The sequence below is a fragment of the Grampus griseus genome (assembly GCF_964374135.1).
Source record: "Grampus griseus genome assembly, chromosome: 17".
Classification (NCBI taxonomy): Eukaryota; Metazoa; Chordata; class Mammalia; order Artiodactyla; family Delphinidae; genus Grampus; species Grampus griseus.
The window spans coordinates 76,638,162-76,664,737 of record NC_139011.1 but is presented as its reverse complement, the minus strand read 5'-3'; the positions used below and the strand labels follow the sequence as shown (position 1 = coordinate 76,664,737).

Below are 26,576 nucleotides of genomic sequence, written 5' to 3'. Positions count from 1 at the left end.
AATTTGATATAAAAGATTCCATTATATATTTTATTATTTTTTCTTAAAAATTTTCATTGAAGTATAGTTGATTTACAATGTTGTGTTAGTTTCAGGTGTACAGCAAAGTGATTCAGTTTTATATATATGTAATATATATATAAATTAAATATATATATATATTTTTTTTTCAGATTATTTTCCCTTATAGGTTATTACAAAATACTGAGTATAGTTCCCTGTGCTGTACAGTAGGTTTTGCCCTCAGTTTTCTGATGGGTCAAAGAAAAGTAATTTATTTTCAGTTTATCCAGATTTTGTTGTTTAAGATAGGAATGATGACTTCATGTCAGAAATGAAACCTGACATTTAGAAGACGAAACCCAACGTTCGGAAGATGAAACCTGAAACCAGAAGTTGGCATCTATCAGCTAGTCCTGCGTGCTTATATTTAGCACTGTCTTTTAGAAGATAAACGTCCTTACCCTCCGTGTTTACAGCTTTGTGGCTTCAGCCAAAATTTTAAGATGTCAAGAAAATGTTCCATTTAATAGCCTGTAACATATATTAAATATTTGCATACCTAGTACATAGTACTTTGCAAAGTGACTGAAATGTAATTTTTTGAAAGGAAGAAAGGAAGAGATAGAGAGACAGAGAAGTTAGAAAGGAGGAAGTCAGAAGGAAAGAGAGAACAAATAGGAACCATAAGGAGAAAGAGAATTAAGATCCAAAGTTTATCCAAAATTATATCAACATAAGTGGCCTACGTATACTGAATAGTAACATGAATAAAAATCAAAGTAGAACATTATATTTTCTTTTTTTTTGGTATACTCCCAAAGGCAGGCAAATTCTTTTAGATAACAAAGAATTAAAATATTTATTCTATAAAAATCCATAGCTCCAGGACTTCCCTGGTGGCGCAGTGTTTAAGAATCCGCCTACCAATGCAGGGGACACGAGTTTGAGCCCTGGTCCGGGAAGATCCCACATGCCGCGGAGCAACTAAGCCAGTGCGCCACAACTACTGAGCCTGAGCTCTAGAGCCCGTGAGCCACAACTACTGAGCCCGTGTGCCACGACTACTGAAGCCCACGTGCCTAGAGCCTGAGCTCTGCAACGAGAAGCCACTGCAATGAGAAGCCCGTGCACCACAATGAAAAGTAGCCCCCGCTCGCCACAACTAGAGAAAGCCTATGTGCAGCAGTGAAGACCCAACGCAGCCAAAAATAAATAAATAAAATAAATAAATTTATATATATAAAAAATCCATAGCTCTAAATAAATACTGAAATACCCTTAACAAACAGGTTAAAAAATGTCAACGGAAATGTGTTATAAAGAGATTTCAATGAGTCTGGTACCAGACTCATTGCTACAAACTAGAAGTTTAAGGTCAGAGTTTACATAGGGGACATAGTAGAAACTGATGTTTATTGAGTGTTGGTATGTACCAGACCCTACATTAGGCATTTTATCACTGTCAACTCATTTAATCCTTGTAGCAGTCAAAAGAGGAATTACAGCCATTTGCAGAATTGGAAAAGGGTTTCAGAAAGTTCAAGTCACTTGACCTAAGTTGCATAGCTAAACTGATTCGAAACCTCTTCTATGACTTGGAAGCGCCTGTGGCCAAGATTACTAATGCCCATTTTCCCACATTTAGAAATCTCTGCTGTTATTAGATGGAGTCATGGCTGCTGTAATCAAAGCTACAATCCCCAGTCTCACTTGCATCTAATAATGTTTGAAGAGAGTGTTATGTGGCTGTTTCTAGAAATATCCTTTAAAGGCAAATTGGTGCCTATGTCATTTTCATCCTTACCCTTCCTACATTTGCTGCCTGGAAGGTTCTATGATGGCTGCCATCTTGGCGGTGATGGTGGTGGCCACACTGCAGGGATGGCCGAGTGAGGAGCTGTCGGTAGCCCAGGTCCCTGGAAATTCATAGAGCAGAACCAGCAGAGAAGGTATCATCCACTCACCTCTGGACTTCCACACAACAGAGAGAACACACTCATAGTTCCTACCTCACTGTTATTTACGATCATTATTATAGCTGAACATCATTTTAAAATTAATATAGAACTCAGTACCTTGTCGAGCCGTGCTGCATATGGCAGAAATGAAAATATGAGGTGTAAGTTCAAGTTCTCAGGTGGGAGGTGGCAAGGGCTCAGAATCGTACAGACTAGAAATCTGGTGATCTGTGTTTGGCAGTGGAAACATTTAGTTCAAATTGACCTTACTCTACCTTGAAAGCTCTGTCACCTGCTGAGGGAGATTGTAGCATGAAGGGAAAAGGTAAGACAAATTCAGAATCTTGCTATGACTTGGATGTTTCTGCTGCTTTAAGTGGAGTCTCCCAGAGTTGAACCCAGGCTGGAGAGCACCCGTGTGCAAACGGAGGTGTGAGGGAATAAAAGTCTGTCCCAGGAGGCCCTCTCTACCTACAATCTAGAGCCTCAGATGGTTGAAACAGCCAACACCCTCTGTGTCTGATGAGAAGCCCTTGGAAGGGTGGATTCCAGACAATGGCCTTAGCAGAGTAAGACTGTGGTCCTAAGCCTTTTTCCAGCACCTTCCACTAAAGGTTGTTTGCCAGACATGGTATCCAGCACCGTAGCAATCATCAAGTGATAGGTTTTTCCCCTAAAGCTATGCTTCAGATGGTCCCAAGAGAGTCTTTACTAGATGGGGAGGGACACAGGGAGAGAGAGAGGCAGGGCATAGATGCCAGTAGCAGAGCAGAGCCAGGACAGAGCAAAGTTCTGGACTTCGCAAGACATGCAGTGAGTGGGAAGGGCTTTGAGGTGGAGTGGGTCTGTGGGTTCCATCTGATAAGAGGATACATAGATATTTAGGGAAGCCGACTGTGACAGAACTATAAGTTGACACCAACACCTGTTTTTATCCTTTTCTACAGTGATATAACCCCTGATCTTTAGCTGGTTCATTCAGGACAAAACGGGGACCACACTTAGCATCCATGGCAGGCTGGTTTAGTCACGTGACTAATTCTGGCTGATAGGATGTGGTGTTTGAAGCCCTGACTCCTAGTGTGATGATATTTGGAGATGGAGCCTTGGGGAGGTAACTAGGGTCATTCGGTCATGAGGGTTGAGCCCTCGTGATAGGGTTAGTGCCCTTATAGGAAGAGGGAGAGCATGATCTCCCTCTCCATGGCCACACATGGAAGAAAGGCCATGTGAGAACACAGTGGGAAGAGGGCTGACCGCAAGCCAGGAAGAGCCCTCACGAGAAACTGAACCAGCTGGCACCTTGATCTTGCCCTTCCCAGCCTTCAGAACTGTGAGAAAATAAACGTTTGTTGTTTAAGCCCCCCAGTCTGTGGTATTTTGTCATGGCAGCCTGAGCTAACTAATGCAACATCACAATGTGAAAACCAAGCCCCCAAAACCTCCCCAAACCACGGTCACACGTGTTCCCCAGCCAAACTCCTTCTAATAGCAAGCGTTCTTCCTCATTCTTGAGCAGCGTGCCCACTACAGGATGATGCCATCCGGAGGGCAGCGTGCCCACTTCTGGGGACAGCCCTTGTTCTCCAGCCTTTCCAGTCTTAAGGCCTCCTGAGGTGTTGGGCTCTTGATCGTGGCTTCATTAGGATTAAATTTCAGATGGAAGCTGCTCGGAAACACACGCTGAGGACACTTGCTCCTCAGTGGTGTTAAATCAGCTTGTTATTTGTTACCCTCTAGAATCCTCTAATTTACATATGGTCTCTTCTCCTGTGAACGCTTCAAATAAATCTGAATTCACTTAGACAATCGTACGGGTACTGTAAAACCACAATTAGATTTCAGGCCTTTGTAGTCGTCCAGCCAAGATGCACTCCAATTAGAAATAATTGCTGTTAACGCTGTTATGGTGTGGTACGGCCCACTCTGCCCCAGACCTTTGTTCTACAAAATCCCCTGAGAGTCTCTTCTTTATTCTTCAACTAAATAGATAGGCGCCTAGAATATACGCTTTTGGAATTGTAATACAGGAGCAATATTGTGCCTCTCTCTTAATTAACCTTGTTAACCAAGGATTTGGAACATGAGTCGATTGGCGTAAGCGGGCCTTTGATCCTCTGAATGCACGTCTCTGGTTGAGGAGGAAATAAAACGCTTTTTCTTCTTCGGCGTACGCCAAATACCTTTATGATTCTGGTTTAATGAAATAACGTGTGTAAAGCGCTCAGCTTCGTGCCAGGCGCGTTAATGTGAGCTATCGTTTTTAGGATCACAAAAGGAGTTTTTAAAAGGCTTTCTGAAGGGACAGGAAATACAGGGGCGGAGCTGTCGGAGCCATGCAGGAAGCTCAAGAGAAATCAGTCCACAGTGAATCCCAGACGCCGCATTCCCTGAGACGGTTGCTCCTCTAAGAGAATCTTACCCCCAAGATACTCAAACTCTCATTTCTTTTGACTCTCACAGGGTCTTCCGGGATACTTCTCATCCCTTCCCACGCTCCACCAAAGGATGGGAAGAGACAAAGGCTGCTCTTTCTCTTGCAAGGTAGGTGCTCCCACCAGCCTGGGAAGGAGCTCCAGGGATACGGTAATTAACGTGTTTCTCTTAATCGTGCTTTTATAGTTAATCTCCAAAGCGTGAAAACAGTTGGCCAGTTGATTAAACTGTAAGCATACAATAGATCTGAAATGAAGGCAGCCCTGAGGAATGCAAATGGATAAAATTTTTCATTCTGTGATAAAAATACCTCACAACGACCCCAACTTGAAATACTAAATGAAGCACTTGAAATTACCCACATGAATATGATTTCTGGCTTAATAGGGAACAGGTCATCTAACTCAGTAGAATATCATTTCTTCAGGGTAAGAAGCAACCATTCTTGAATCTCTTCTAGGAAAGAAATGTGACCCTATTTAGAGTGTGGTCTAGAATCACTGCCCCTCGGGTCACCCAGGGAATGTGCAGGAAGGCTCCCTGACACAGTGGCCCTGGTGCACCCTCACCAGGATACCCAGGGCTAGAAGCAAGCATTTGTGTGGCTACTGTGCAGAGGGGGACATGGGAGGCTGGCCTTTCTACACCAGGCGGCACAGTTTCAACAAGGCCAGGGCTGAGAGCAGGGCAAGGGGGAATCCAGAGCTCTGTGTCCTCTGGAGAGAGGGCACCCAGTTCAGCACTCACCCATCAGCCCTCATCTCCGCTGCCCAGCGCGGGCTCAGCCACAGCCAGCCCCATTTGAGCCACCTCCCCAAAGACCAAAGCGAAAGGCAGTTCACGAGAGAGAGGATTATCTCACTTTCACATCTGTTGCAAGCAAATGACAAAAATGGGCTGTTTTTTGTTTGTTTGTTTGTTTTTAATTTAAAAAACTCAACAGAAAAGCAGTACGCAACATTATTTTCAAAGGCATTGGTTGAAAATACTAGTCCGGACAGCAGACGAAGAACTTGTGGTTTCCAGATACATTCGGTCGGACAAACACTTCTTCATTGAAACAGACATTGCGTAGCTCTGGGTATCAGGTGACATCAGCCAGAGTTGGTCTTTAGTCTTTCTTCTTATGGCCACAGAAGCCATCCATTGCATTAAAGACACCCATATACTCAGCCAAAAGCATTCCAAGCTTGAGGGGCAAGAAACTAAAGAGAACACAAGAGTGAACTTTCCCAGTTATAATTCACGAAAGCATCTTTACTGGCTCCGCTGAAAAGCAGGGCCACTGACTTGTTGCAGAAGTCATTCACACACGCCCACCTGAATGTCCCTGCCTCATGGTCACTCGGGGCTTGTCCACCACGTGGGAGGACACTGGCCCAGGGTCTCTGGATCTCTCCTTGCTTTATTTACACTATTCAGCCTCCAGGGCCTCACTACACTCTGTAACGATGGACAGGAAGCCGTGAAGTCCTGTGGAGTCGTGAGCCTGGCTTGCATCCCAGTTCTGTCACCCGCAGTGTCACTGGCCTCTGGAGACTCAGTTCCTTCCACTGTCAAAAGAGGTCATCGCTCTTTCTTTCTGGGACCACTGGGAGGATTAGATGCAATAGCTCCTCCGAGCTTTGGCGTGACCCAACTAAGACTGTTCATCTTCTCCACCCTGCTCACCCCTCCTGACACTCTGACCCCGTCCATCCAGATGTTCACACAGCAGGGCGAGGAGAGGCACAGCAAACAAACCGGAGACTTGTCCTGGGAGTGAGGTGAAGAAAAGGGCCCCTCCGAGGGCAGCCCAAGATATCCAGGCGGCTCCTGCCCTCCCCGGCTTCTGGCCTCTGGTCAAATGTTACCCTTCTCCATGAGACGCCCGTGCGGACCTTACTGACAATTCAGTCCTGCCGTGCTCTCTTCCACCTCTTGCTCTGGGATCACCTTCTCCTGCTTTGTATTTCCTTCATAGCACTGAGGACCACCCAGAATATCTTTCTTTTACTTTACTTTCTTGTTTGTTTGTTCCCTCCACCAGCCCCCCGAGAAGAGAATCTCCAGTGAGAGCAGGGACTCTTGTCTCTCTTGTTCTTTGCTGTAACCCAGATCCTGGGATGGCCAACAGAGCACGGCACACACACTAGCCACTCTACTGATGATTGAATAGATATTTGAAGGAGTGTGTGATGTGGTTCCCTGTCACTGAACTTCTTCAGGTTTCCAAAGCCTTCTCAGGACCTATGCAGATAGCTCCCCAACTGGGCCCAGAACTAACAGCCTATGAAAGTAAACGTAACCTCCATTTTCTGACTCATGGGAAGCACCGCAAGTATGCAAATTTGAGATTGTGTCAGCAAATGGGAACAATCGAGGGATCAAAATCCATTCATTTAACAGGTAGTTTTTAAGTGGCTCCCCTCTGTAGGACCTGGAGTCATTTGTTGATACGATTGACACATTACAGAAGTAATAGAAGCAGATACTGTTACCTTTTTAAAAACACTATGAAGTATATAAACCTTGGCATATATAAGTACGATTTTTCTTGCAGGATAGCATCTACTATCTTCCTGACTGCATATTCTGGTTCCAGAATCGGTAACAGAGAAGGACAGCTAGGGAGTCAAAAAAAAAAAAAAAGCCGTATATTAAGAAATTAATAAAAGCAATTCTTAAAAATAGGATAAAACAGTTGTAAGACATTATCATTTATTTGCTTCTTTCCCTGCCAGATTTGATCTTTTTCTATACTTACTTCCTTATTACCTACCTGGCAAATAATAGCATAACTAGGATTCGAAATGGAAAATGATTCTAATTAATACACTGATGTTACAATATGCACATATGTGAAACCGTATTAAATGAATGGTCTAAATGTTGTAAAGCAAGTCTTTGAGAAATCACTGCTGGGACTTCCCTGGGAGTCCGGTGGTTAAGACTCCACGCTCCCAATGCAGGGGGCCCAGGTTTGATCCCTGATCAGGGAACTAGATCCCACATGCGCGCCGCAACTAAGACCCGGCGCAGCCAAATACATAAATAAATGAATATTTAACAAAAATAACAAAAAAAGAAAGAAAAGAAAACTACCTGCCTGTCATCTCATGAGTGCAGACTGGGTATTTATGCCCCTTCAACAATTTCTGGTCCTTCTGTGGAATCAGGGAGAAGGCAGGATGGAGTCAGGTGGCAGAAAGGGGGTGCGATGGGAGTGCCGAGGAGATGGGGGAGGAGGTCTGGGCCACAGGGTGGCTGCAACTTGGATACAGCCTTGATAACCCATTGCTTATTAAACCCAGTATCTTAAACACAACTGCATTTGAGGAAGGAAATTCTGAAACCATTTATAAATCAGGCTGCATGCTGGAAAAATCTTTTTAAACAACTTTAGAAAACAGATAGAACAAAATAAAATGGATGGCTCATCATTTTTCAAAACATAGTTTCTTTGAAATCAGAGGACATGCTTACCCAGTAGTACAGCCGTCAAACATTCCAGTGTTTATAAAAAATGGGCACACAATAGTGGTTTTGATCCCGTTTTGTTTCTTGGCAAATGTTTCCATAAATACAGATTCAGCAAATCCAAAGGCTGCAAATTTACTTGCACAATAATCTGAAAAAAGACAAACGATGCTAACGTATAGCGTAAAGTTTTTAAATGTCATTACATTAAGGTTTCCTCGTAACATGAATATCAGCAGAGAATGGGACGGCAATTTCAGAGTCCTTATTCTGTATGATCTTGGTCTGCTCCACCTGGAAGGGGCCAGGAGTGAGCGGGAAGGACCACGGTCACCTCAAGGTCAGATTACAATGACCACGTGGATTCGTGGAGAAGCAGGGCTGCGGGGAGCCTCCTGAGGGGCGGGTCACACAGCCGGCCTTTACTCCCGTGTTAGTGATGGTCAGACACTCTGCCAGCCATGACACGCGGCACAAGATGTGCGTCCTGTCCCTGTCCCTGTCCCAAAGAACTGCAGCCCAGTCGGGACAGGAAGACACACAAAAGGAGAAATAAAATAATAGGTCAAGTGGGAGTCTGGGCAGTGGAGATCAGTGTGGGCCATGATACTCAGATCAAATTTTCTTCCAACTCTAATTCTTCCACTTCCAGAAAAAAAACAAAGGACTCTGTCCCTTCCGCCTCAACTGCTCAAGTTATCTTCAAGTGCAGGGGGAGGGGAAACTGGTATTTGTGTCAGTTTTGAGCTCTCTGTCCTCAGGTACGCTCACTTCAAGTAAACACCTGAATATTCAATTTACTAAATGGAAACGTGGGGAGTAGAGGAGTTTAGGTGGACTTATCCTTTCCTCTGCCTCACACGATGCACACCTCCTGGCTTCGGTGGGAAGCAGCTCCTCCAGCTGGCAAGATCCAGGCTACAGGTGCCAGGTGTGGGCTGGTGGGGGCCCGCTGCTGCCCAAGACAGTGGGAAAGCCAACAGAAGAAGGGGCCGGGGGGGGTGTCCTGAGCCGCTTCTGGGATCATCTGAGTCGTTTGGTAGAAATGCAGCTCTCTGAGCTCCTCGACCCGCGAGATGAAGAGGTGTGGGTACGGCCCAGGGCCAGGGAATATGCATTCTAAATAGCATATCTGAGGTTCTGACACAGGGGAGCCACCACTCACACTGTGGGAACTCAAAAGGCTTACACTTGTTCCTAAGGGGAGCACGGGTGGGAGAGACGTCCGTCTGAAGACAGAGATGTTGTGTCCAAGAAAAGGATTAAGACGAGCTGTAAATACACTTGTATGATTTCAAGACCCGTGATTTCTCAGATGTACGAGAGAGGTAATAATAACACCTGATGAATTCTAAGGAGGACAGAGGAAGGGAAATCCAGGGTACAGGGAGATGTGTACAGACTGCTAATATTTTGGGTGATGGGTGGTTCCGGAAACCTATCCACGTAGCTGAGACGTACTTGCTGAGACTAGTGTTGTGAACCTTCCACCACACTACTCAGCTCCAAAGCACTAGGCAGGGCCCAGTCGGCCAGCTGGGCCGTCCACTACTGAGTGCTGCAGTTAGGGTTCCGGTGGGTGAGCCTCCAAGAGGGACAGGACTTCCGCTCCTCCTAGAACCAGCTCCCCAGTGGGCCGCCTTCACCGAAGATCTTGGCGTACGTCTTTGTCCCCTCCCCACCACTAATGTCAAGTCAGTTGCCAGGGAAATGGAAGTCACAACAAGTTCCTGCAAGTCTCCAACCAATGGAAAAGCAAAGAGGTTAATTTTAGGTTTCCTGGGGTGAAGACATTTTCTCTAAACTCACGGCTAGGGGAGATCACTTAATGGAAACTTAGGAGGGGTGAGAGTCCTCCTGGTATCATCCTGATAACAGTGCCGGGTGAGCTTTGGGGGACGGTGACTATGCTGATCACTTGTGTAAGAAATTTATCAGTAGGGTCTCTCTCTTTCTCTCTTTTTAAACCCAAGGGATTGCCTAAGACCTAACGCTTCCGAAGTGCACAGTTCAACTTCGTGTACGTATAAACTGCTGGGTGATTTGGCCGGACCGTGAAGTTCTCAACCACTTACCTTACTTGAATATCCCTCTTCATCTATTATCCTTCATTATGAGTGCATAAGGTCAGTGCTGATTATTCAGAGCTATTACTCAAGTTAAAGTTACAAGAAACTTTGCAATTGTGAAATATCACATTTCTCTTACCGGCCAGTCCATTTACTCCAATTAATCCAGCTGAACTCGAAATGCAAACCAAATGTCCATGGTCGTTAGCGATCATCGCAGGTAGAAAGGCTTTATAAGTCTAAGAAGATCAAGGTGAAATGTTTAACATTTGATGCCACATTTTATATTTTTTTCAGATGTTTATAAGATCACTGTGATTGAAAAAAAAATTAAGCTCAAAAAAATACCTGAAGGCACTGGGATATTCAAACTTAACCGTCTGGGAAATAACCATCTTAACTGGTTTAACCTGTATCGATGCTTTCCTGATGGCAATTCCAATATTATTAAAAATAACTTATTCAGACGTATATTTTGCTCATGTTTGACTTTTAAAAACACAGTATTAAGACAATAATTGAAGCAGTATAGGAAACTCTTAGTTGTGGCAGCCACGACCCACAAACCAATAAGAACACTCAAGGATAAGATTATTTCAACTCATGGTGCCTTTTTTCCTCCCTGGGCTTATAGCTGAATTTCAAATTTTTCTGAACATTGTTCACAGGACATGCGACTGCTGGCTTCAGTTTAAAAATATCACTTTATTTTTAAAGTCATCTATACTTCTCTGAATAATGGTTTCTTATTTTTATTCCATGTCATAAAGGAGAATATCTGTTAGACAGAGGAGACACACACTGTGTCTCAGTATGTATTATATAGAATACCTTCACCTTTCCTGTGGGACCTGGGAAAAAAAGCTAAAAGAGAAATAAATTTGGGGACATGTATGCTGCAACAAAGGAATAATGAATCAAACATGGATAGTTGCATATTTATATGAAATAAATTTATATTCGTATTTTCAAATAGGAATAATATGCATAAATATGAGAAAAGGGATCTCTAATAAAAGTCAAACAACCTTTGTTCGTCTGCATCTCGATGAGTTTCAGAGAGAAACTAACAGAGAGAGAGAGAAGTGGAAAGTCAAAGAGGCACCAACAGCTCAGCGTGACCCACGGCATCCTGAGTTCCGATGGTCCATGATGATGGGCATCACTGCTCCGTGGGACACGCCCCTTGGGAGCACGGTCACCACGAGCTCTCTGACCCTCAGCAGTCACGTGCCTACTCCGGGCAGGTGCTCAAAGGGCGTTTGCGAACCCGCCTGGGAAGAGTGTACAGAGTGTGAGGACTCGAGGGCATGACAGGGGCCAGGGAAACACCAGCAGCTCAGGAGCAACTACCAGGGGAGAGAGAAAGAGGAGACCAGGATGGGGACGCGGACAGCGGTGGGGAAGGAACACAACGCCCCGGGGGTGGACACTTAGGAGACGACGCCCTCACATTCATGCTGACTATACCTTCTAACCTCTGTCTCGAGAAGGAGCGGGGCATTTGCAACAAGACAACATCAATCCCGTGCAGTCGTTCCTGAAGGAACTCGGTGGCCCCTTAGCTCGGAATCGTTCCATCTTTCTCCCCAAAACTATACGGAACGCTGAAACTACCACCAGCAGCGTTACATTTTTGGTGAAACCAGGGGACACAAAACCTACAAACTCCAAATGGCATGTGAAGGCTGTCACAGGAGAGCTGGGCAGGAGCCCCTGAGGTTGGCGTGGGGAGAAAGGAGGGGGTCTCTGAAATGTCCGGCAAACTCTCACGCCCCGATGGAGAGAGCTGGTCTGGGGGACGGGCTGTGGGCAAGAGCTGGGTGCGGGGGCAGAACGAGGGCACGTGTGTGGCTGGGGAAGCTGACGTGACTGGTCTTTGCAAAAGCCAGGAAGACGCAGCCTGAATGTGGGCACGTCGCCTTGGAAGTCAGGGCTGTGCCTCAACGTTCAAGGCCCCTAGTCACCAGGTGGGACTGGTGGGAACTCTCCTTTCCCTGGTTAGGTACCGAGTAAGGTGACCATGCGTCTTGGTTTGCCCCGAACAGACCTGATTGATGCTTGCTTGTTAATTACGCCTCCTTTCACTTCAAGAGAGTTCTAGCCAGGAACTCTCTTAGGCAAACGATAAGGTCACCTGGTCATGTCTAAGCACGGTCACTTTTAACTTCTATGGTCCCTTGTCTCACTGGGCTGTTTTAAGGCTTCTTCATGAGGTGCCTGGGATAGTACCTGACACAGGTTGGCCTTCAGTTCATGATTATGACAGGAGGAGAGGACAGTTGTGTCTCTGTAGGATTCTCTGAGCAGAGGCGCTGGGAGGTGTAGGTTAAGTTGGATCTGGTGAGGACAGCTCAAGCTAGAATTAAGAAGTCTGTGCTTTATTTAGAGACCAATACTACTGTAAGAGAACATGAGGAAGGCACTTTAAGATGACAGAGTAGGGGCTTCCCTGGTGGCGCAGTGGTTGAGAGTCCGCTTGCTGAGGCACGGGACACGGGTTCGTGCCCCGGTCCGGGAGGATCCCACATGCCGCGGAGCGGCTGGGCCCGTGAGCCATGGCCGCTGAGCCTGCGCGTCCGGAGCCTGTGCTCCGCAACGGGAGAGGCCACAACAGTAAGAGGCCCGCGTACCGCAAAAAAAAAAAAGGTAAAATGACAGAGTAACTTTATATTTATGATGAGAAGAAAAAATAATTACCCATAAATGTGCTTTGAAATTCACATCGAAAGACTTTTCCATGAGCTCATCCGGGCAGTCGAGGAACTTTTTGCCTGTTACGATTCCGGCATTGTTGATGAGGATTGAAACGTCGCCAACTTCTTTCTTAACCTGAATTGAATAAGGAGAACAGCATCACCAGTGCAGTGCAGGCAGACCTCGGAGATACTTCGGGTTCGGTTCCGGACCTCCGCAGAAAAGCAAATACCGCAATAAAGCGGGGTCACACGAATTTTTAGGTTTCCCAGTGCATATACAAGTTATGTTTACACTATACTGTAGCCTATTAAGTGTGCAATAGCATTATGTCTTAGAGACAAGTTGCCTTAATTAATTTTTTTTTTTTTTGCTAAAAATACTAACCATCATCTGAGCCTTCAGTGAATTATCGTAGTAACAAAGATCACTGATTGCAGATTACCAGAACAGACATAATAATGATGAAAAAGTGTGAAATACTGTGAGAATTACCAAAATGTGACCCCGAGACATGAAGTGAGCAAATGTTGGAAAGATGGTGCCAACACTGTTGCTCAAGGCAGGGCTGCCACAAACCTTCAATCTGTTAAAAACCTTCAGATGGAAAAAAAAAAACACAGTACCTTTGAAGTGCAATGAAATGAGGTATGCCTGTAATTCCTTACATCATCCAGGTTCACTTCCCCATAGTTTTATATGCTTCCTGTCCTTGTTAACTCAGACTGAGTTCATGCGCTCTAAAAACAAAGTATGTTTATCTCCTTTGCAGAGTTTATGGCGCACCAGAAATCTAGGTCTGATGCCTCTCTACTCATGCTCCTCCCGTCCTATGATGGTTCCAACACTGCAATGCTACCTTCCTTCTACAGGTAGAGCTGCTCTTATACTCAGTGGTCCTATGCTAAATGACGTATAAGCAGCACCCCATTTTAATTAATGCAGTGGCACACCAGGCATGACAGCCATGCCACATAAATCACGACCTGGCCCGCACAGCGATGGGGGCGGGGGGGGGGAAACGGAGGGTTTACGATATTCACATGCATAGTTGAAACACACCGTTGAGCTCAGAACCCGTCCGTCCTGTTCTCACCAGCTGGCTGGTTCCCTTCTCCCCAACACAGACTTTCAGGTGTAAGATCTGTGAAAGGAGGATCAGAGGGGGCCCCGTCTGCTGCTGTCACACTGGCCAGAGTAGGTGTCAATAACCTTCAGGAATAAAAATTCTGGGAGCGCCGCTGGAGCCTTCCCCTTAGAGCAGACCTTCAGCATGTGACCCAGGCCCTTTGTCAGAAATGAGCAACAGGATTTTCTAGGCTTGACGACAGGGGATGCAGCTGTCCCTCTGCCTTTGTGTTTTGAATTTCATTCCTGTAATGTGTCGCACAGCAGGGGCCCTGTCCCCCGCGAATCAGAGGGCGCCACTGGTTGCAGCACCACTTACATCTCTAGCTCTGTGTGTTGTGTGCACACGTGTGGGTGTGCACGTATGGGGGTGAACCTGCCTATGAGAATGGTGCAGCTGGGCACAGGGAGGCGGTAATACTGAAGCCAGGCGGATGCTGCCACCTTCCCCATCTGCTGTTGCAGAAGGCCCGGGTCCCAGCAAGGAGGCTGACGTGCTGGGTATCCACCAGCCAATGAGATCCACAGCCTGGGGGGATGCAATCGAGAAGTTTCCGGATCTGAAAGTTTGCCCCTTGTTTACTCCTTTTTATGGGAAAAAAATCTCTGGTCCCTATCGTCTATCAAGAACAAGAAGTGGAAATGGTTGCTTTATAGTATCAATATCTTAAGGTCTTTTGTGTTTAAATATGAACCAGTCACTGCTTAAGAGTGGCTGGAGACGTCAGTCATAGCCAGCGGAAGTCAATGTGCCGGGCGATTGGCACTCCAAGTGCAAAGAGCTTACTCTGTGAGGGTGACCAGAGCAAACACCCCTGCGCTTTGAAGGGTGGTCCCTGCACAAGCCCATGCCAGTTTGTTAGGTCTGGATCCCCAGACTCTGCTGGGCAGCCTGCGACTGGTGACGGTGGTGGTCACGGACGTATAAAATGTAAAGACAAACTTAAAACAAAAGAAACTCACTGGCCAGGGATCTGCGCTAGGGAGTGAGGTGAGAAGCCGCAAGGGGATCCGGGTTCGAGCCGACAAGCTGTGCAGGAACCTTCCCGCAGGCCGGTCTGCTTCCTTCCTTCTCGCTAAACTGGGGAATTCTGAGAGCCGCAGAGAGTGATGTGTGGAGCGCTCCTGCCGGTGAGCGGGATTTCCCTGAAATCCTTCTCAGGGAAAAGAGGCGGCCACCAAACAGGTGCGTGCCTCCATGAGCTAAGAACGCCCGTACCGCTGGCCTACCGGAGCTCGGGTTTCCTGAAAGCGTTCTTTCTAAGTGCATCTGTGTCACTGCCAGAGCAGCAGCTGCAGTTGAGTCTTTAGGATGAATATTCTGATTTTCATATGACCACTTAAGAGAAATACACGTAAATGGAAAGCACTGATGGGGGCAGGGGGGACAGCTGGACTTACGATGAGGCTAGATATGGGTTCACATCCTGGCTTGGTCCCATGCTAGCTCTGTGACCCCAAACAGGTTATTTAATAGCCCTGTTTCTCAGTTTCTTTACCCTCAAAGAAGGGTGCTACGGCCCATCTCTCGCACGGTAATGGGGGCCAGCACAGCCAGCACACGCGCTGGTTAGAGTGCATTCTTCAGAGTTAGAAGACTCAAGTCCCAGCTGTAGCTCTGCTACTTATTACCTGTGTTTCTCAGGTAAGCGACTCACCTGCCCTAAGTTTCCATTTTCTTATGTGTGATGTGGAGATAATAAGAGGCCTGACTTTACAGGATTGTGATATAACTCACACAGGGTGCTAAGCACGGTGTATTGCACACAGTGAGAACTCCAAAATCCTAATTCCCACTCTCCAATATTTTTTAAAGTAAAGGGATGCGGGAGAGGTACATCAGCACTGAGGAAGGCGAACAGACAAAGAAACTGACGGATGTCAAAGAATTTACGTAGCGGTCTCACTACCCGTAGGAAACAGCAAGCACCCAAGATGTACCTGATCGGCCACTCTATACACTTCCTCCTTCCGGCTGCAATCACAGGTATACGCATAAACCCCTGTGGCTCCAGCTTCCTGAGCCATCTTGCAGGTCTCCTCATTCCCCTCCTGGCTGACATCCCAGAGAACAAGCACCGATCCCAGGCGGGCAAATTTGAGGGCTAAGAGCCTTCCAAGTCCACTCCCAGAGCCTGTTATAAGTACGATTTCACCAGCAACATTCTTCTGTGGCCTTGGGATTATGGCAAAAACCAGAACCTCCAGAAGGGCAAACACTGATTTTCCCAAGAAAACGAAAAACGTCTTGACTGAGTTCAGGTTGGGCGCCATGTTCTGGCTGACACCTGTAAAGCAAGAGAGACTCACGTGAGGACCTCGGTATCCATTCCCTCCGAGCTTGCTTACTCCACGGAGCTCACACTTTCTGCAACAGTGAAAGAAACCAAGAAGCGTGATGTAAACATCTCTCCTGGCAGCAGACTCTCAACTTAGAAAGGGGAGGGAACCCACAGGGACCATCTCGGCCAACCTGCCTTCATAGCAGCAAGGTCATCGCTATCCGCACACCTGCTAAGCATTATACGGGACAGAAATGTTCAGTAATCAGGAACTGTACACGTGCCCAGATTTAACCCAAAGGAGAAGTTCATTGTTTCTCATAGTTAACCTGTCTTCATAATAATCACAGGTCCTGATTATTCACGGGCAAAGCCTTGACCATGTGGTGTTTATGACGTAACTGCTCCCTTTTGGTTTTATTTTTACCTCCGTTTAGGTTTCTTATTTGCACTGTTTTCTTATTTGCACTGTTGTTCTTTAAAATCTGAGATTCAAGAGGAAAATGTAAGGAGGGGAATAACCAGACGTTCGAAAGCTTTCCCCCGGACTTGCTGTCAGCACACCGTACCCCTTCCCCACGCTCTGAGGCCCGCACGCCAGATCACTTACCACTCGGCCCTGTGATTGTAGGATATCGGTGGGAGATGGGTGGGCCCTGCCCCTGCCTAGCTGTGGAACCTGGGGCGGCCCACGAAGGCCCTCTGGGCCTCGGTCTCCGCACCTCTACTGGTCCTGTGGCCTCGGGTGGTTTTGCAGATGGGATGAAAATGTCTGCGGTGCATGTGACCACAGTGCTGGCCAGCAGTAAGTGCTTTACGATGTTACCTTGTTTCTCAGACCCACAGGAAGGCACTCAGTAGGTCTGCTGAATGAATAAAAGGCCTCCCTTTGACAAACGCATACAAGGCTCAGTGCTTCCATCCTATCAGTTACTCACACTTTAGTGAGAATGAGTGTATAAGATGCTTCACTACCAACCAGCTGAGAAAGAAGGGAAGGTCTTATTTCCTCCGGGATGAGGAGAGAAGGGGCAAACTGCTGTGGGTGGAAGGCTTCCCTGAATGGAGTGGTCACCTGAGAGGCAGGGATGAGGACAGAAGATGGACATCATTAGTGAGGTGAAGCGGTTCTTCACTTGCTTTGCAGCTTGGCTGGGGGCAGACTAATGCTCACAGATTCACCTACGGGACGGCTTGAAGCATGGTCAGACCCTGAGGAAACTGTGACTTAAATTCTTGTTTCTTGGCTCATTCTACAGATGGGACTGAGGACCAGAAGAGTATGTGTGTGGTTTAGCCAGGGTCCCTGTGCTAGTTCGTGCAGGCTAGGTGAGTTCATTATCATGTTTACTGAGCACCGGCCCGGGCAGGTAAGATGCTGGTCCCTGGGGCTGAAGGGGTGGGCAGCCTCCCATAATCTCTGCCCTGGTGAGATGCCTCTCTCCTCAGTGTCTCCAGCACCACAAGGGTGGCCGGAAGCCTCACCACTGTGCTGGCTGACATGAAAGTTACCGGATTCTAGACTTCGGTGTTCCGCTGTCTCAGTGCCGGCGTGATGCAAGCCCTAAAACAAGCCCCTTGTTAATCCCTGTCCTGGCAGATTCTTCCTAGGTTCTCCAGAGCCTAGCATCCTGAGGTCTCCGTCATTTGGGGTTTAGGGTGTCTGCTGGGTACCTGCACAGGTAGCGAGGTCTAGAGATTAAGGTTTGGGTTGGAATTCGGGATCTGCCACTGACCTCTCAGCATCCTTGCTAAAAACTGTTGCATCTCTTCTGCCTCAGTTTCCTCATCTAAATAGCGGGATTCTACGGGTACATGCCAACATTTATGAAATAGGGAAGGTGTGCAAGTTAAATGAGGTTAATACAGGTATTAAGGAAAGGAGGATAGTATGGTCACTACTACCCCGTAGGAAACTTCTGAGCAGACTGGGGAAAAACAAAGAAGGGGGCAGCCCTCTCCAGGAGGTAGAGGAGGGCGTGCTGTGGGATCTCAGCCCCCGCCAGGTTACGCACCCCTCCACCCCCCGCCCCCCATAACGCGGAAGCCAGGCACATGAGAGCAAAGTAAATAATAGCTAGGGCTGTGATTGGTGTTCCTGCTAGCAATGTGAACTTCGGATCCTCAGCTATACCAAAGAAAGAGGGTTACAGCATGCAGACGATGTACCCAGGCAAACGTCTGGTTCTGTTTTAGTATAAAGTTTAGCAGGTCAGGGAGCATGTGCATTACATTTAATCAGGCTGAAGGCGTCTTTGGTGTCTCCATCCCATGGCTTTTACCCCCTTAGTCCAAAAGCTGAGCTAACTTGGTGCAGCCTAAACAGGTGACTTCCGCTTCCCCGGCCAGGGCGCGGCCGCAAGTCGGCCCTGGTGCCGGGGGGCGGAATGGGGTGAATGCGGGAGGATGGCTGGGGAGGGGCAGGCAGATGCACAGAGCAGCGGGGAGCAGGGCACCTGGTCAGAATGCCCCGAAGGTGACGAGGCGACCAGGGATCAACCCCGCGCTGCTCCGGGATGGGGCGGGAGGCCACCAGCTCACTCCTCGGGGGCTCGCGGCGCTCCCCCGCGCTCGTCCCCGCCGCCCAGGCTCCCGGGCTGCGCCGTCTCGAGCCCCCGCCCCGCCTTGACCTTAACGCCGCCAGCGGGCCTCGGCTACTCACCCGGGATGCGCTGCCCTCGCTGCGACCGAGTGGCCGGCCTGCTCCGCCACGGGCCTCGCGTCACTGGCTCTCAGCCTCGCGAGGTTCCGGGTTTACCCCCGCGCCGCCAGAGACAAAGTCCAAGGGCGGGACGGCCACGCCCGCGCGGGGGTGGGGCGCCCGGGGACCCCGCCCGCCGTGTGGGCACGCGCTCTTTTTTTTTTCCCAGGCAGCCGCGTGCAGGAGCTGGAGATTCTGTCGCGGGGACCCATCGCGCACCTGGATTCCGAGCAGGAGAATCACCAGGGGATGTTTAAACATTGCGATGCCCAAGCTGCACCCGGGATTATTAAGTCAGAATTGCCGGCTTGGCAGGAGGCCCTGGTACGAGCGATTAAAAAGCTCCCCAAGTTGGGGATTGGCATGCACACACGGCTATATTTAAAATGCATACCCAACAAGGACCTACTGTAGAGCCCAGGGAACTCTGCTCAGTGTTATGTGGCAGCCTGGATGCGAGGGGAGTTTGGGGGAGAGTGGATACATGTATACGTATGGCCGGGTCGCTTTGCTGTGCACCTGAAACTCTCACAACAGGTAATCGGCTCTACTCCCACATAAAATAAAAAGTTTAAAGAAAAAAAAAAGCTCCCTAGGTGTTTTTAAAGCACAGCTGGAGGTTGGGACCCCCGTAGAAGAGAACCAGGGGGCGGCAGAGGCGGAGTCCCTGCAGGAGGGGGCCAAGTCCAGCCTCTGAAGCCTGCAGTGCGGGGCACAGATACCAGTTCGGGTCAAAGTGTGACTCCTCCGCTTGGGATCAAGGTCTGCAGCTTCGCTGGCCCGGACTTTGGCGTGTGGGCCTGGGGGAGGCGGGTGGGGGCGGAGCTAGCTGGGGGCCGAGGAGAAGCGGAAGAAGTTTGTTCTGACTAGATCAGGTTGGGAAAAAGAAAGCCAGCAGTGCTTCTGATGCAACCGCTGTTTATTGAACGTCTTCTCTGTGTGCAAATATGCAGAAGACGTAGCAGTGCTACATCTGTCAGGGGAAAAAAGAAAAAAAAGAGAAAAGCATCGGTTAAGAACCTTAGCTAAGCATTTAATATGAGTCACCACTGAAATGACTGAGGTTGGAGTTTGATGGGTGGCGTGAGGCGAAGAAACATCCAATTATAGGGTGCTGAAAGAAAAACTGGGAGTCGGGACAAGATTGCCTTTGGAGTTCAGCCAGGGTTGAGTAGCAGGTCCAGGTGTGCTGAACACGCAGAGGAGAGCTGGTTAGCCAACGTATATCTGGGACAGACCTGGGTATGTGAGGAACTGCACCTTTGTCCTTTATTCGACTGTGAGAAGAGCCAGGTAGGCTGTATAAGCCTGGAGAACGGGGCAGGTGTGTCCATTGGTTTCAAGTCAGCGAACATCACCCGAGGACACGTGCCGTGGGGGGCCTCTGCATGGCTGGGGGAACCGCAAAGTCTTTTTTTGGGGGGGGTGAGACACAGTCAGGAAGTGCACACCTGCAGATGATATAGACATGCAGGGTGCTGCCCCGGGTGCATGGAAGAGGGGCACCTGCAGCCTAGATGAGGAGAGGTAGCTGGGAAGAGCCTTCCCCACTCGGGGACAGAATGGGTCAAGGTGCGGGGGGGCACTCAGCAGGGAGTGAGAAGTTGGGTGAGGGACACCAGGTCACACAGCCCACCTGCAAGAGCTCAGATCGGGGGACGTCGGAAAACGGCAGCCTTATGTCATCTTCATGGTTTCTCTGAGAAAAATCCTAGGCGGTCTTTCTTCTTTCTGGTGAGAAGTTCACAGCAGACCTCAAGAAAGAAGTCTCCAGCAGTATTAGAAAGCTCATTGAAACAAACGGGAATGTAACGCAGTGGGGCTCCACTGATGATGCAGTTCAGGGAACTAGAGGCCCCGCCTTTGGAGAAGGCCTCAGTCTGACTTGGTGTGGGAACGCTCAGTGGATGACCATAATCCTGAAAACTAAGAAAGCACATTTTTTCTTTCCTTTTTTTTTTGCGGTACGCTGGCCTCTCACTGCTGTGGCCTCTCCCGTTGTGGAGCACAGGCTCCGGACGCGCAGGCTCAGCGGCCATGGCTCATGGGCCCAGCCGCTCCGCGGCACGTGGGATCTTCCCGGACCGGAACATGAACCCGTGTCCCGTGCATCGGCAGGCGGACTCTCATCCACTGCGCCACCAGGGAAGCCGTAAGAAAGTGCTTTTAAAGGGTCCTTTGTGGCAAAGGCTATAGGGACAGATAGTTTATGATGGCAGATGTACAGTAGAATGGGCTAATGAACGTATGAAAGAAAATGCTCTAACTTTATTCTTAGAGAAATGCATATTAAATCATTCCTTGCCTTCCAAATTGACAAATATTAAAAAAGAGAGAGAGAGAGAGAGAGAGAATGTCTTCATATGGAGGTAGTATAAGTTATACAAATCTGGAGAGCAAGTAGGTATCAGAAACTAGAAAGGTACGTAACCTCTCACCCAGTTCCACATATGGGTTTATCTTTACAAAATAATCAGATATCATTTGTTGATTACAGGAATGGAAACTGGCTACTGGGAGTCGGGGTTGGAAAGGAGAATTCTGATTGTATTGATTCATGGAAGTGTATTAGTCTTTCTGGAAATACATATAATACATATATTATTAAATATATATAATTATATATATATTATTATATATAATATATATAATTATATATAATAATATATATTATTACATATATATGTATATATACATATATTATTAAAAAGAAACTGATCATTAATTTCTAAGAAACATGTGCAGATGGAGTACTCTACAGTCATTTTAAAAATAAAATCATGTTCTCAAGGATATAGAAAAATACTCTTCACATAATATGAGTTTAAAAAGCATAGTATAAGACTAAATATATGATACGATCCAACATTTCTATGAAAACTGTATTTATATGCATTAGAAATGCTGGTAGTGAATTCACCAGCATCTTGATATTTTTTATTATCGAATAGTGGAATTTTGGTTGGTTTTTATTTTTTCTTTGTGTCTTTTTGTATTTTCCAAATTTTCGATTATGTGCATGTTTTTATTTCATAATAAAGTGTTTCTCAGAACATATATACACAGACATTTCCATTCAAGATGGCAGACAAGCATTTTCTGCCAAAATTCCATTGAAATGAAAGGGAAGATGTAAAAATGTGAATACAAACAAAGTAGTGCTGGAAAAAAAGGAAAGGATCTATCAGTGAGGACTGACTAGAGGTCGGTAAGCAGATGGATCCCATTTCCAGAAACCAGAGCAAAAGATATTTAACCTAAAACACACCCGTGGCAGGCACTACAGAAATGAGTCATTCTTCCCAACAAAACCCTGAGTAACTACAATTCAGTAAATAAACACGAAAGAGTGGAAATAGGACACAGGGTATCCGGATGGAATAAGAGTCTTGATATAAAAAACAAAACACTGCAAGTACTGAAATAAAATATAGAAAAATTATTTTGTAATTTGGGGCTAGGCAAGCGCCCACCCTGAAACCATCAATTATTGATCTGACTCCATAAAAAGTGCAAACCACCACACAGTAAAAAAATATCATAAGCAAAATGACAAGCAACAGACTAAGGAGGCAATGTTCTCACATAAAGAATCGACATTTGATAATTAGGCATAATTTAGAGCATTTCTCTAAACCACTCTGAGTAGGGCAGTAGGAAAAATGGGTAAAGAAATGCACAGGAATTAATAGGCAAATAAATTACAAATGACTGAAAACATCTGAAAAGATGCTAGATGTCACTAGTATTCAGGAAAATGCAAACTGAAAAAGAATATCCTCTTTTTAATCCATTAATCCATTAATCCATTTTTTATCCATCCAGGAATGATGAGGGTGTGGGAACACAGGTATTCTCGTGCACTGAGTGTGAGAGCAGATTCTGATGTATCCTTTATGGAAGGTGATTCGGCAGTAGCTCTCATGCCTTTGACTCTGCTCTTTCACATCTAGGGATCGATCACATAGGAATATTGACACTTGTGCATAAAGAATTCTCACTGAAGCTTGTTTGCAATAGCAAAAAAATAGAAACTCCGTTAATCATGGTGTAGTCATATAATAGAATTCTATGAAGCAACAAAAAGGATGACGTTAGAACTCTATATACTGACAGGGAAAGATCTCCACGGTACGTTAAGTGAAAAAAAAGAAAAGTACAGACTTATCCCATGAAAGTTAAATTTAAGATTGCACTGTGTGTGTGTGCGTGCGCGCGTGTGTGAATACAGATGGAAACACTTAGAGCAATGGGTTTGAGGACACACACCAAACTGTTCAAGTGGTTACCCCTAGGAGGGGACCAAATTCAGTGAGGGCCATTAAGGGAGGCTTCTCGCTTTAGGATATAGGTTTCTTTTTTTTTTTTTTAACTTAATTTTTACTAGAGTATAGTTGATTTACAATGTTGTGTCAGTTTCCGCTGTACAGCAAAGTGACTCAGTTATACATATACATATATCCACTCTTTTTTAGATTCTATTCCCATATAGGTCATTACAGAGTATTGAGTAGAGTTCCCTGTGCTCTACAGTAGGTCCTTATTAGTTATCTATTTTACATATAGTAGTATGTGTATGTCAGTACCAATCTCCCAGTTTAGCTCTCCCCCCTTTCCGCCTTGGGAACCATAAGTTTGTTTTCTACATCTGTATGTTTCTTATTATTAGACATTTTACAAATGTTGTGCATTATTTTGTAATCTTAAAAACCAAAATACCGTTTAAAATGGACATACTGTCTGTTAGAAAAGACTCATTTTAAGAACAGATTGTCAACACAACATTGTAAATCAACTATACTTTAACTAAAAAAATAAAAGTTTTAATTCCAAACCTCCAGAAAAAAAAAAAAAAAAAGAAGACCAGGTTGCCTTTGGGAATTACTTTGTAAAATAGTGGAAGAAGTCTAGTCAACAGGTGACACATTCAAACTATATTAGTTTTACCAAAATGTATTATTTTGGGATACTGTCTGGATTTGGTTAGAAGGAAATTATAAAATTCTCAGAGAAAAACAAAATTAGCTTAGAAATAGATTTGTTTGTTCCATGGCAAGAGGAAAGCAGTGTTAGCTGGGACAGAAGTAGGAAATGGGTGTATGTGAAAACTTCAAGGAGGTACGAAGCAGAGCGGGCTGATTTTAAGGGAATTAATTTCCAGGTCTTAAACCCCACATGTGATCTTTCCTAAAGTGACTCATGTGAGTGGGTAGGAAGAACGATACATATAAACAAGTAACCCAAGAGTTGAAGGAGGCGAGGGACAGTTGTGCTGACACATGGCTGGGGAGAGTAACCATATACCACAGAAACTCACAAGTTCCCCTAAGACTTGGGGAAGACAGTGATAGGACAGGGCACATGACTGGCATTCCCTGTGTGCTGCATTTCTCAGGAGGGCTGGTCACACAGCAAAACACTCTTCATTCCACCTCTCACAGAAAAAGACAAAAGGAGGGGTTGTTATGAGTTTGTTCTTGCGCCTCTATTTATCCCAAGATCACTTTTTTTTTTTCTGAGTAATCATAGCGTGAGTGTCATGGTGGTGAATTAATGCAGATTTGACCTGGTTTGTTATGCCAAGGTTGCTTGAGTCATGTTGGAAGACAATTCAGACACAGCCGGTGTCTCACGACACGGATAAGTTTTCTCCTCTTCATTCTGCCTTTCTGTTCTTGGATTTCTTTTCCCTTTTGATTCTGTCTTTGGTCAGGAAACACTGCTGGTGAAGGGCATTAGCTGCCTGTATTGACTATTGATATACGATCAGATCGGGAGCAAGACAGGGAATCTGCCTCCTACCTCTGCCCCCAAAGCGTTACTGAAGTATAATTTACATGCTATAGAATTCACCCATTTTAAGTGTACACTTTGGGTTTTAGTAATTTACATAGCAAATTTACATATGCAACTTTCATTAATTTAGCATATTTACATAGTTGTGCATTATTGGGCTGCCTTCCATCACCCCAATAAGTTGTTGGAAGCGTTTTAAACCAACCATCTGGCTGAGATTTATTGTAGGGGATAACACGGATGATATCAATTCTGGTCCCAGCTGCACTGTATCTCTCTAGGGCAGTTCTCTAGAGAGAACTCCCTCTCCAGCTCAACCCTCTGACAGTGTATCCTTTCTGGGATTCTGGGTTCATGTGGATGTTTCCCAGTCCATCCTCTTGACTTTTACAGGCCCCGTGTTTTTGTCTTTTCTCCCCACTCTATGACTGCCTAGGAGACCCAGGTACACATGGCTGCCCCACCTCCTGACAAACGCCAGCATAAGAGAGGCTTAACTCTCAGGATTTTCACTTTCTTATCCTTATCTATCCTTTTCAAAACAGTTCTACCAATTGGTTTAAAATATTAAAAAAAATTTTATCCAGAATGTTTAGATCCATATCAGAAGGCTTTCTCTGGACATCTAATACCTCATATAAACAGAAATGGAAGTCATTATACTCATCCTTAAAAACTTTCTTTTTTGAGTTTTGAAATAATATTTAGAATATTCCAGGAGTCTTCAAAATGGGTGGATGTGAAAACTTCAAGGAGGTACGAAGCAGAGTGGGCTGATTTTAAGGGAATTAATTTCCAGGTCTTAAACCCCACATGTGCTCTTTCCTAAAGTGACCTGCCCGGAACTAGACTGTGCTCTGCTGGTTCTCCTTTTCCACCTTCCCTCATAATCGAGCTGGTCCTGTTGTACAAAGTCTGGGGGTACTTCTCACTCTTTCTGAACTTTACTCATGTTTTGCCCTGGATGCAAACCCCTCTTGGATGACAATTAGATAATTCTAAAATGGATAGTTCCTGAGGAAGAGATGCACGAGGGCAAAGGAAAGCGAACACAGAGCTGAAGGGGGCAGTGCCTTTTCATCCAGGTGGCCAACTCATGACAACGCTTCCTGCTTTCTCTATCTTAGTGCTAGAATTTAGAAGTGAGGTTTTTTGTTTTTTGTTTTTAATTTTATATTGGAGTGTAGTTGATTAACAATGTTGTGTTAGTTTCAGGTGTACAGCAAAGTGACTCAGTTATATGTACACATGTATCTATTCTTTTTCAAATTCTTTTCCCATTTAGGTTATTACAGAATATTGAGCAGAGTTCCCTGTGCTCTACAGTAGGTCCTTGTTGGTTATCTATTTTAAATATAGCCATGGGTATATGTCAATCCCAAACTCCCAATCTATCCTTCCCCCCCCATTCCCCCCTGGTAACCAGAAGTTAGTTCTCTAAGTCTGTGAATCAATTTCTGTTTTTTAAATAAGTTCATCTGTGTCTTTTTTTTTTGGATTCTGCATATTAGCAATATCATATGATATTTATCTTTCTCTGTCTGACTTACTTCACTTAGGATGATAATCTCCAGGTCCATCCATGTTGCTGCAAATGGCATTATTTCATTCTTTTTAACGGTCGAGTAATATTCCATTGTATATATGTACCACATATTCTGTATCCATTCCTCTGTCGATGGACATTTAGGTTGCTTCCATGTCTTGACTATTGTAAACAGTGCTGCAATGAACATTGGGGTGCATGTATCCTTTTGAACCATTTTTTTCTCCAGATATCTGCCCACGAGTGGGATTGCTGGATCATATGGTAGCTCTATTTTTAGTTTTTTAAGGAACCTCCATACTGTTTTCCATAGAGGCTGTACCAATTTACATTCCCACCAGCAGTGTAGGAGGGTTCCCTTTTCTCCACACCCTCTCCAGCATTTACTGTTTCTAGATTCTTTTGATGATGGCCATTCTGACTGGTGTGAGGTGATAGCTCATTGTCGTTTTGATTTGAATTTCCTAATCTTGGAGCAGTGGCTTCATGTAGGGGACGTCC

General features: G+C 45.9%; 1 protein-coding gene across 1 annotated transcript; it reads right to left on the bottom strand.

Annotated features, from left to right (window-relative positions):
- Positions 1-5,309: 5,309 nt before the first annotated feature.
- Positions 5,310-18,777, bottom strand: SDR16C5 (short chain dehydrogenase/reductase family 16C member 5). Its single transcript, XM_082675253.1, has 7 exons — positions 18,695-18,777; positions 15,692-16,038; positions 12,626-12,757; positions 10,065-10,164; positions 7,863-8,007; positions 6,878-7,003; positions 5,310-5,602 (listed from the first exon to the last, which is right to left on the bottom strand). Exons 2-7 carry the CDS (start codon positions 16,022-16,024, stop codon positions 5,509-5,511), a joined length of 930 nt encoding a protein of 309 aa, XP_082531379.1. The 5' UTR covers positions 16,025-16,038; positions 18,695-18,777; the 3' UTR covers positions 5,310-5,508.
- Between the last annotated feature and the right edge of the window lie 7,799 nt (positions 18,778-26,576).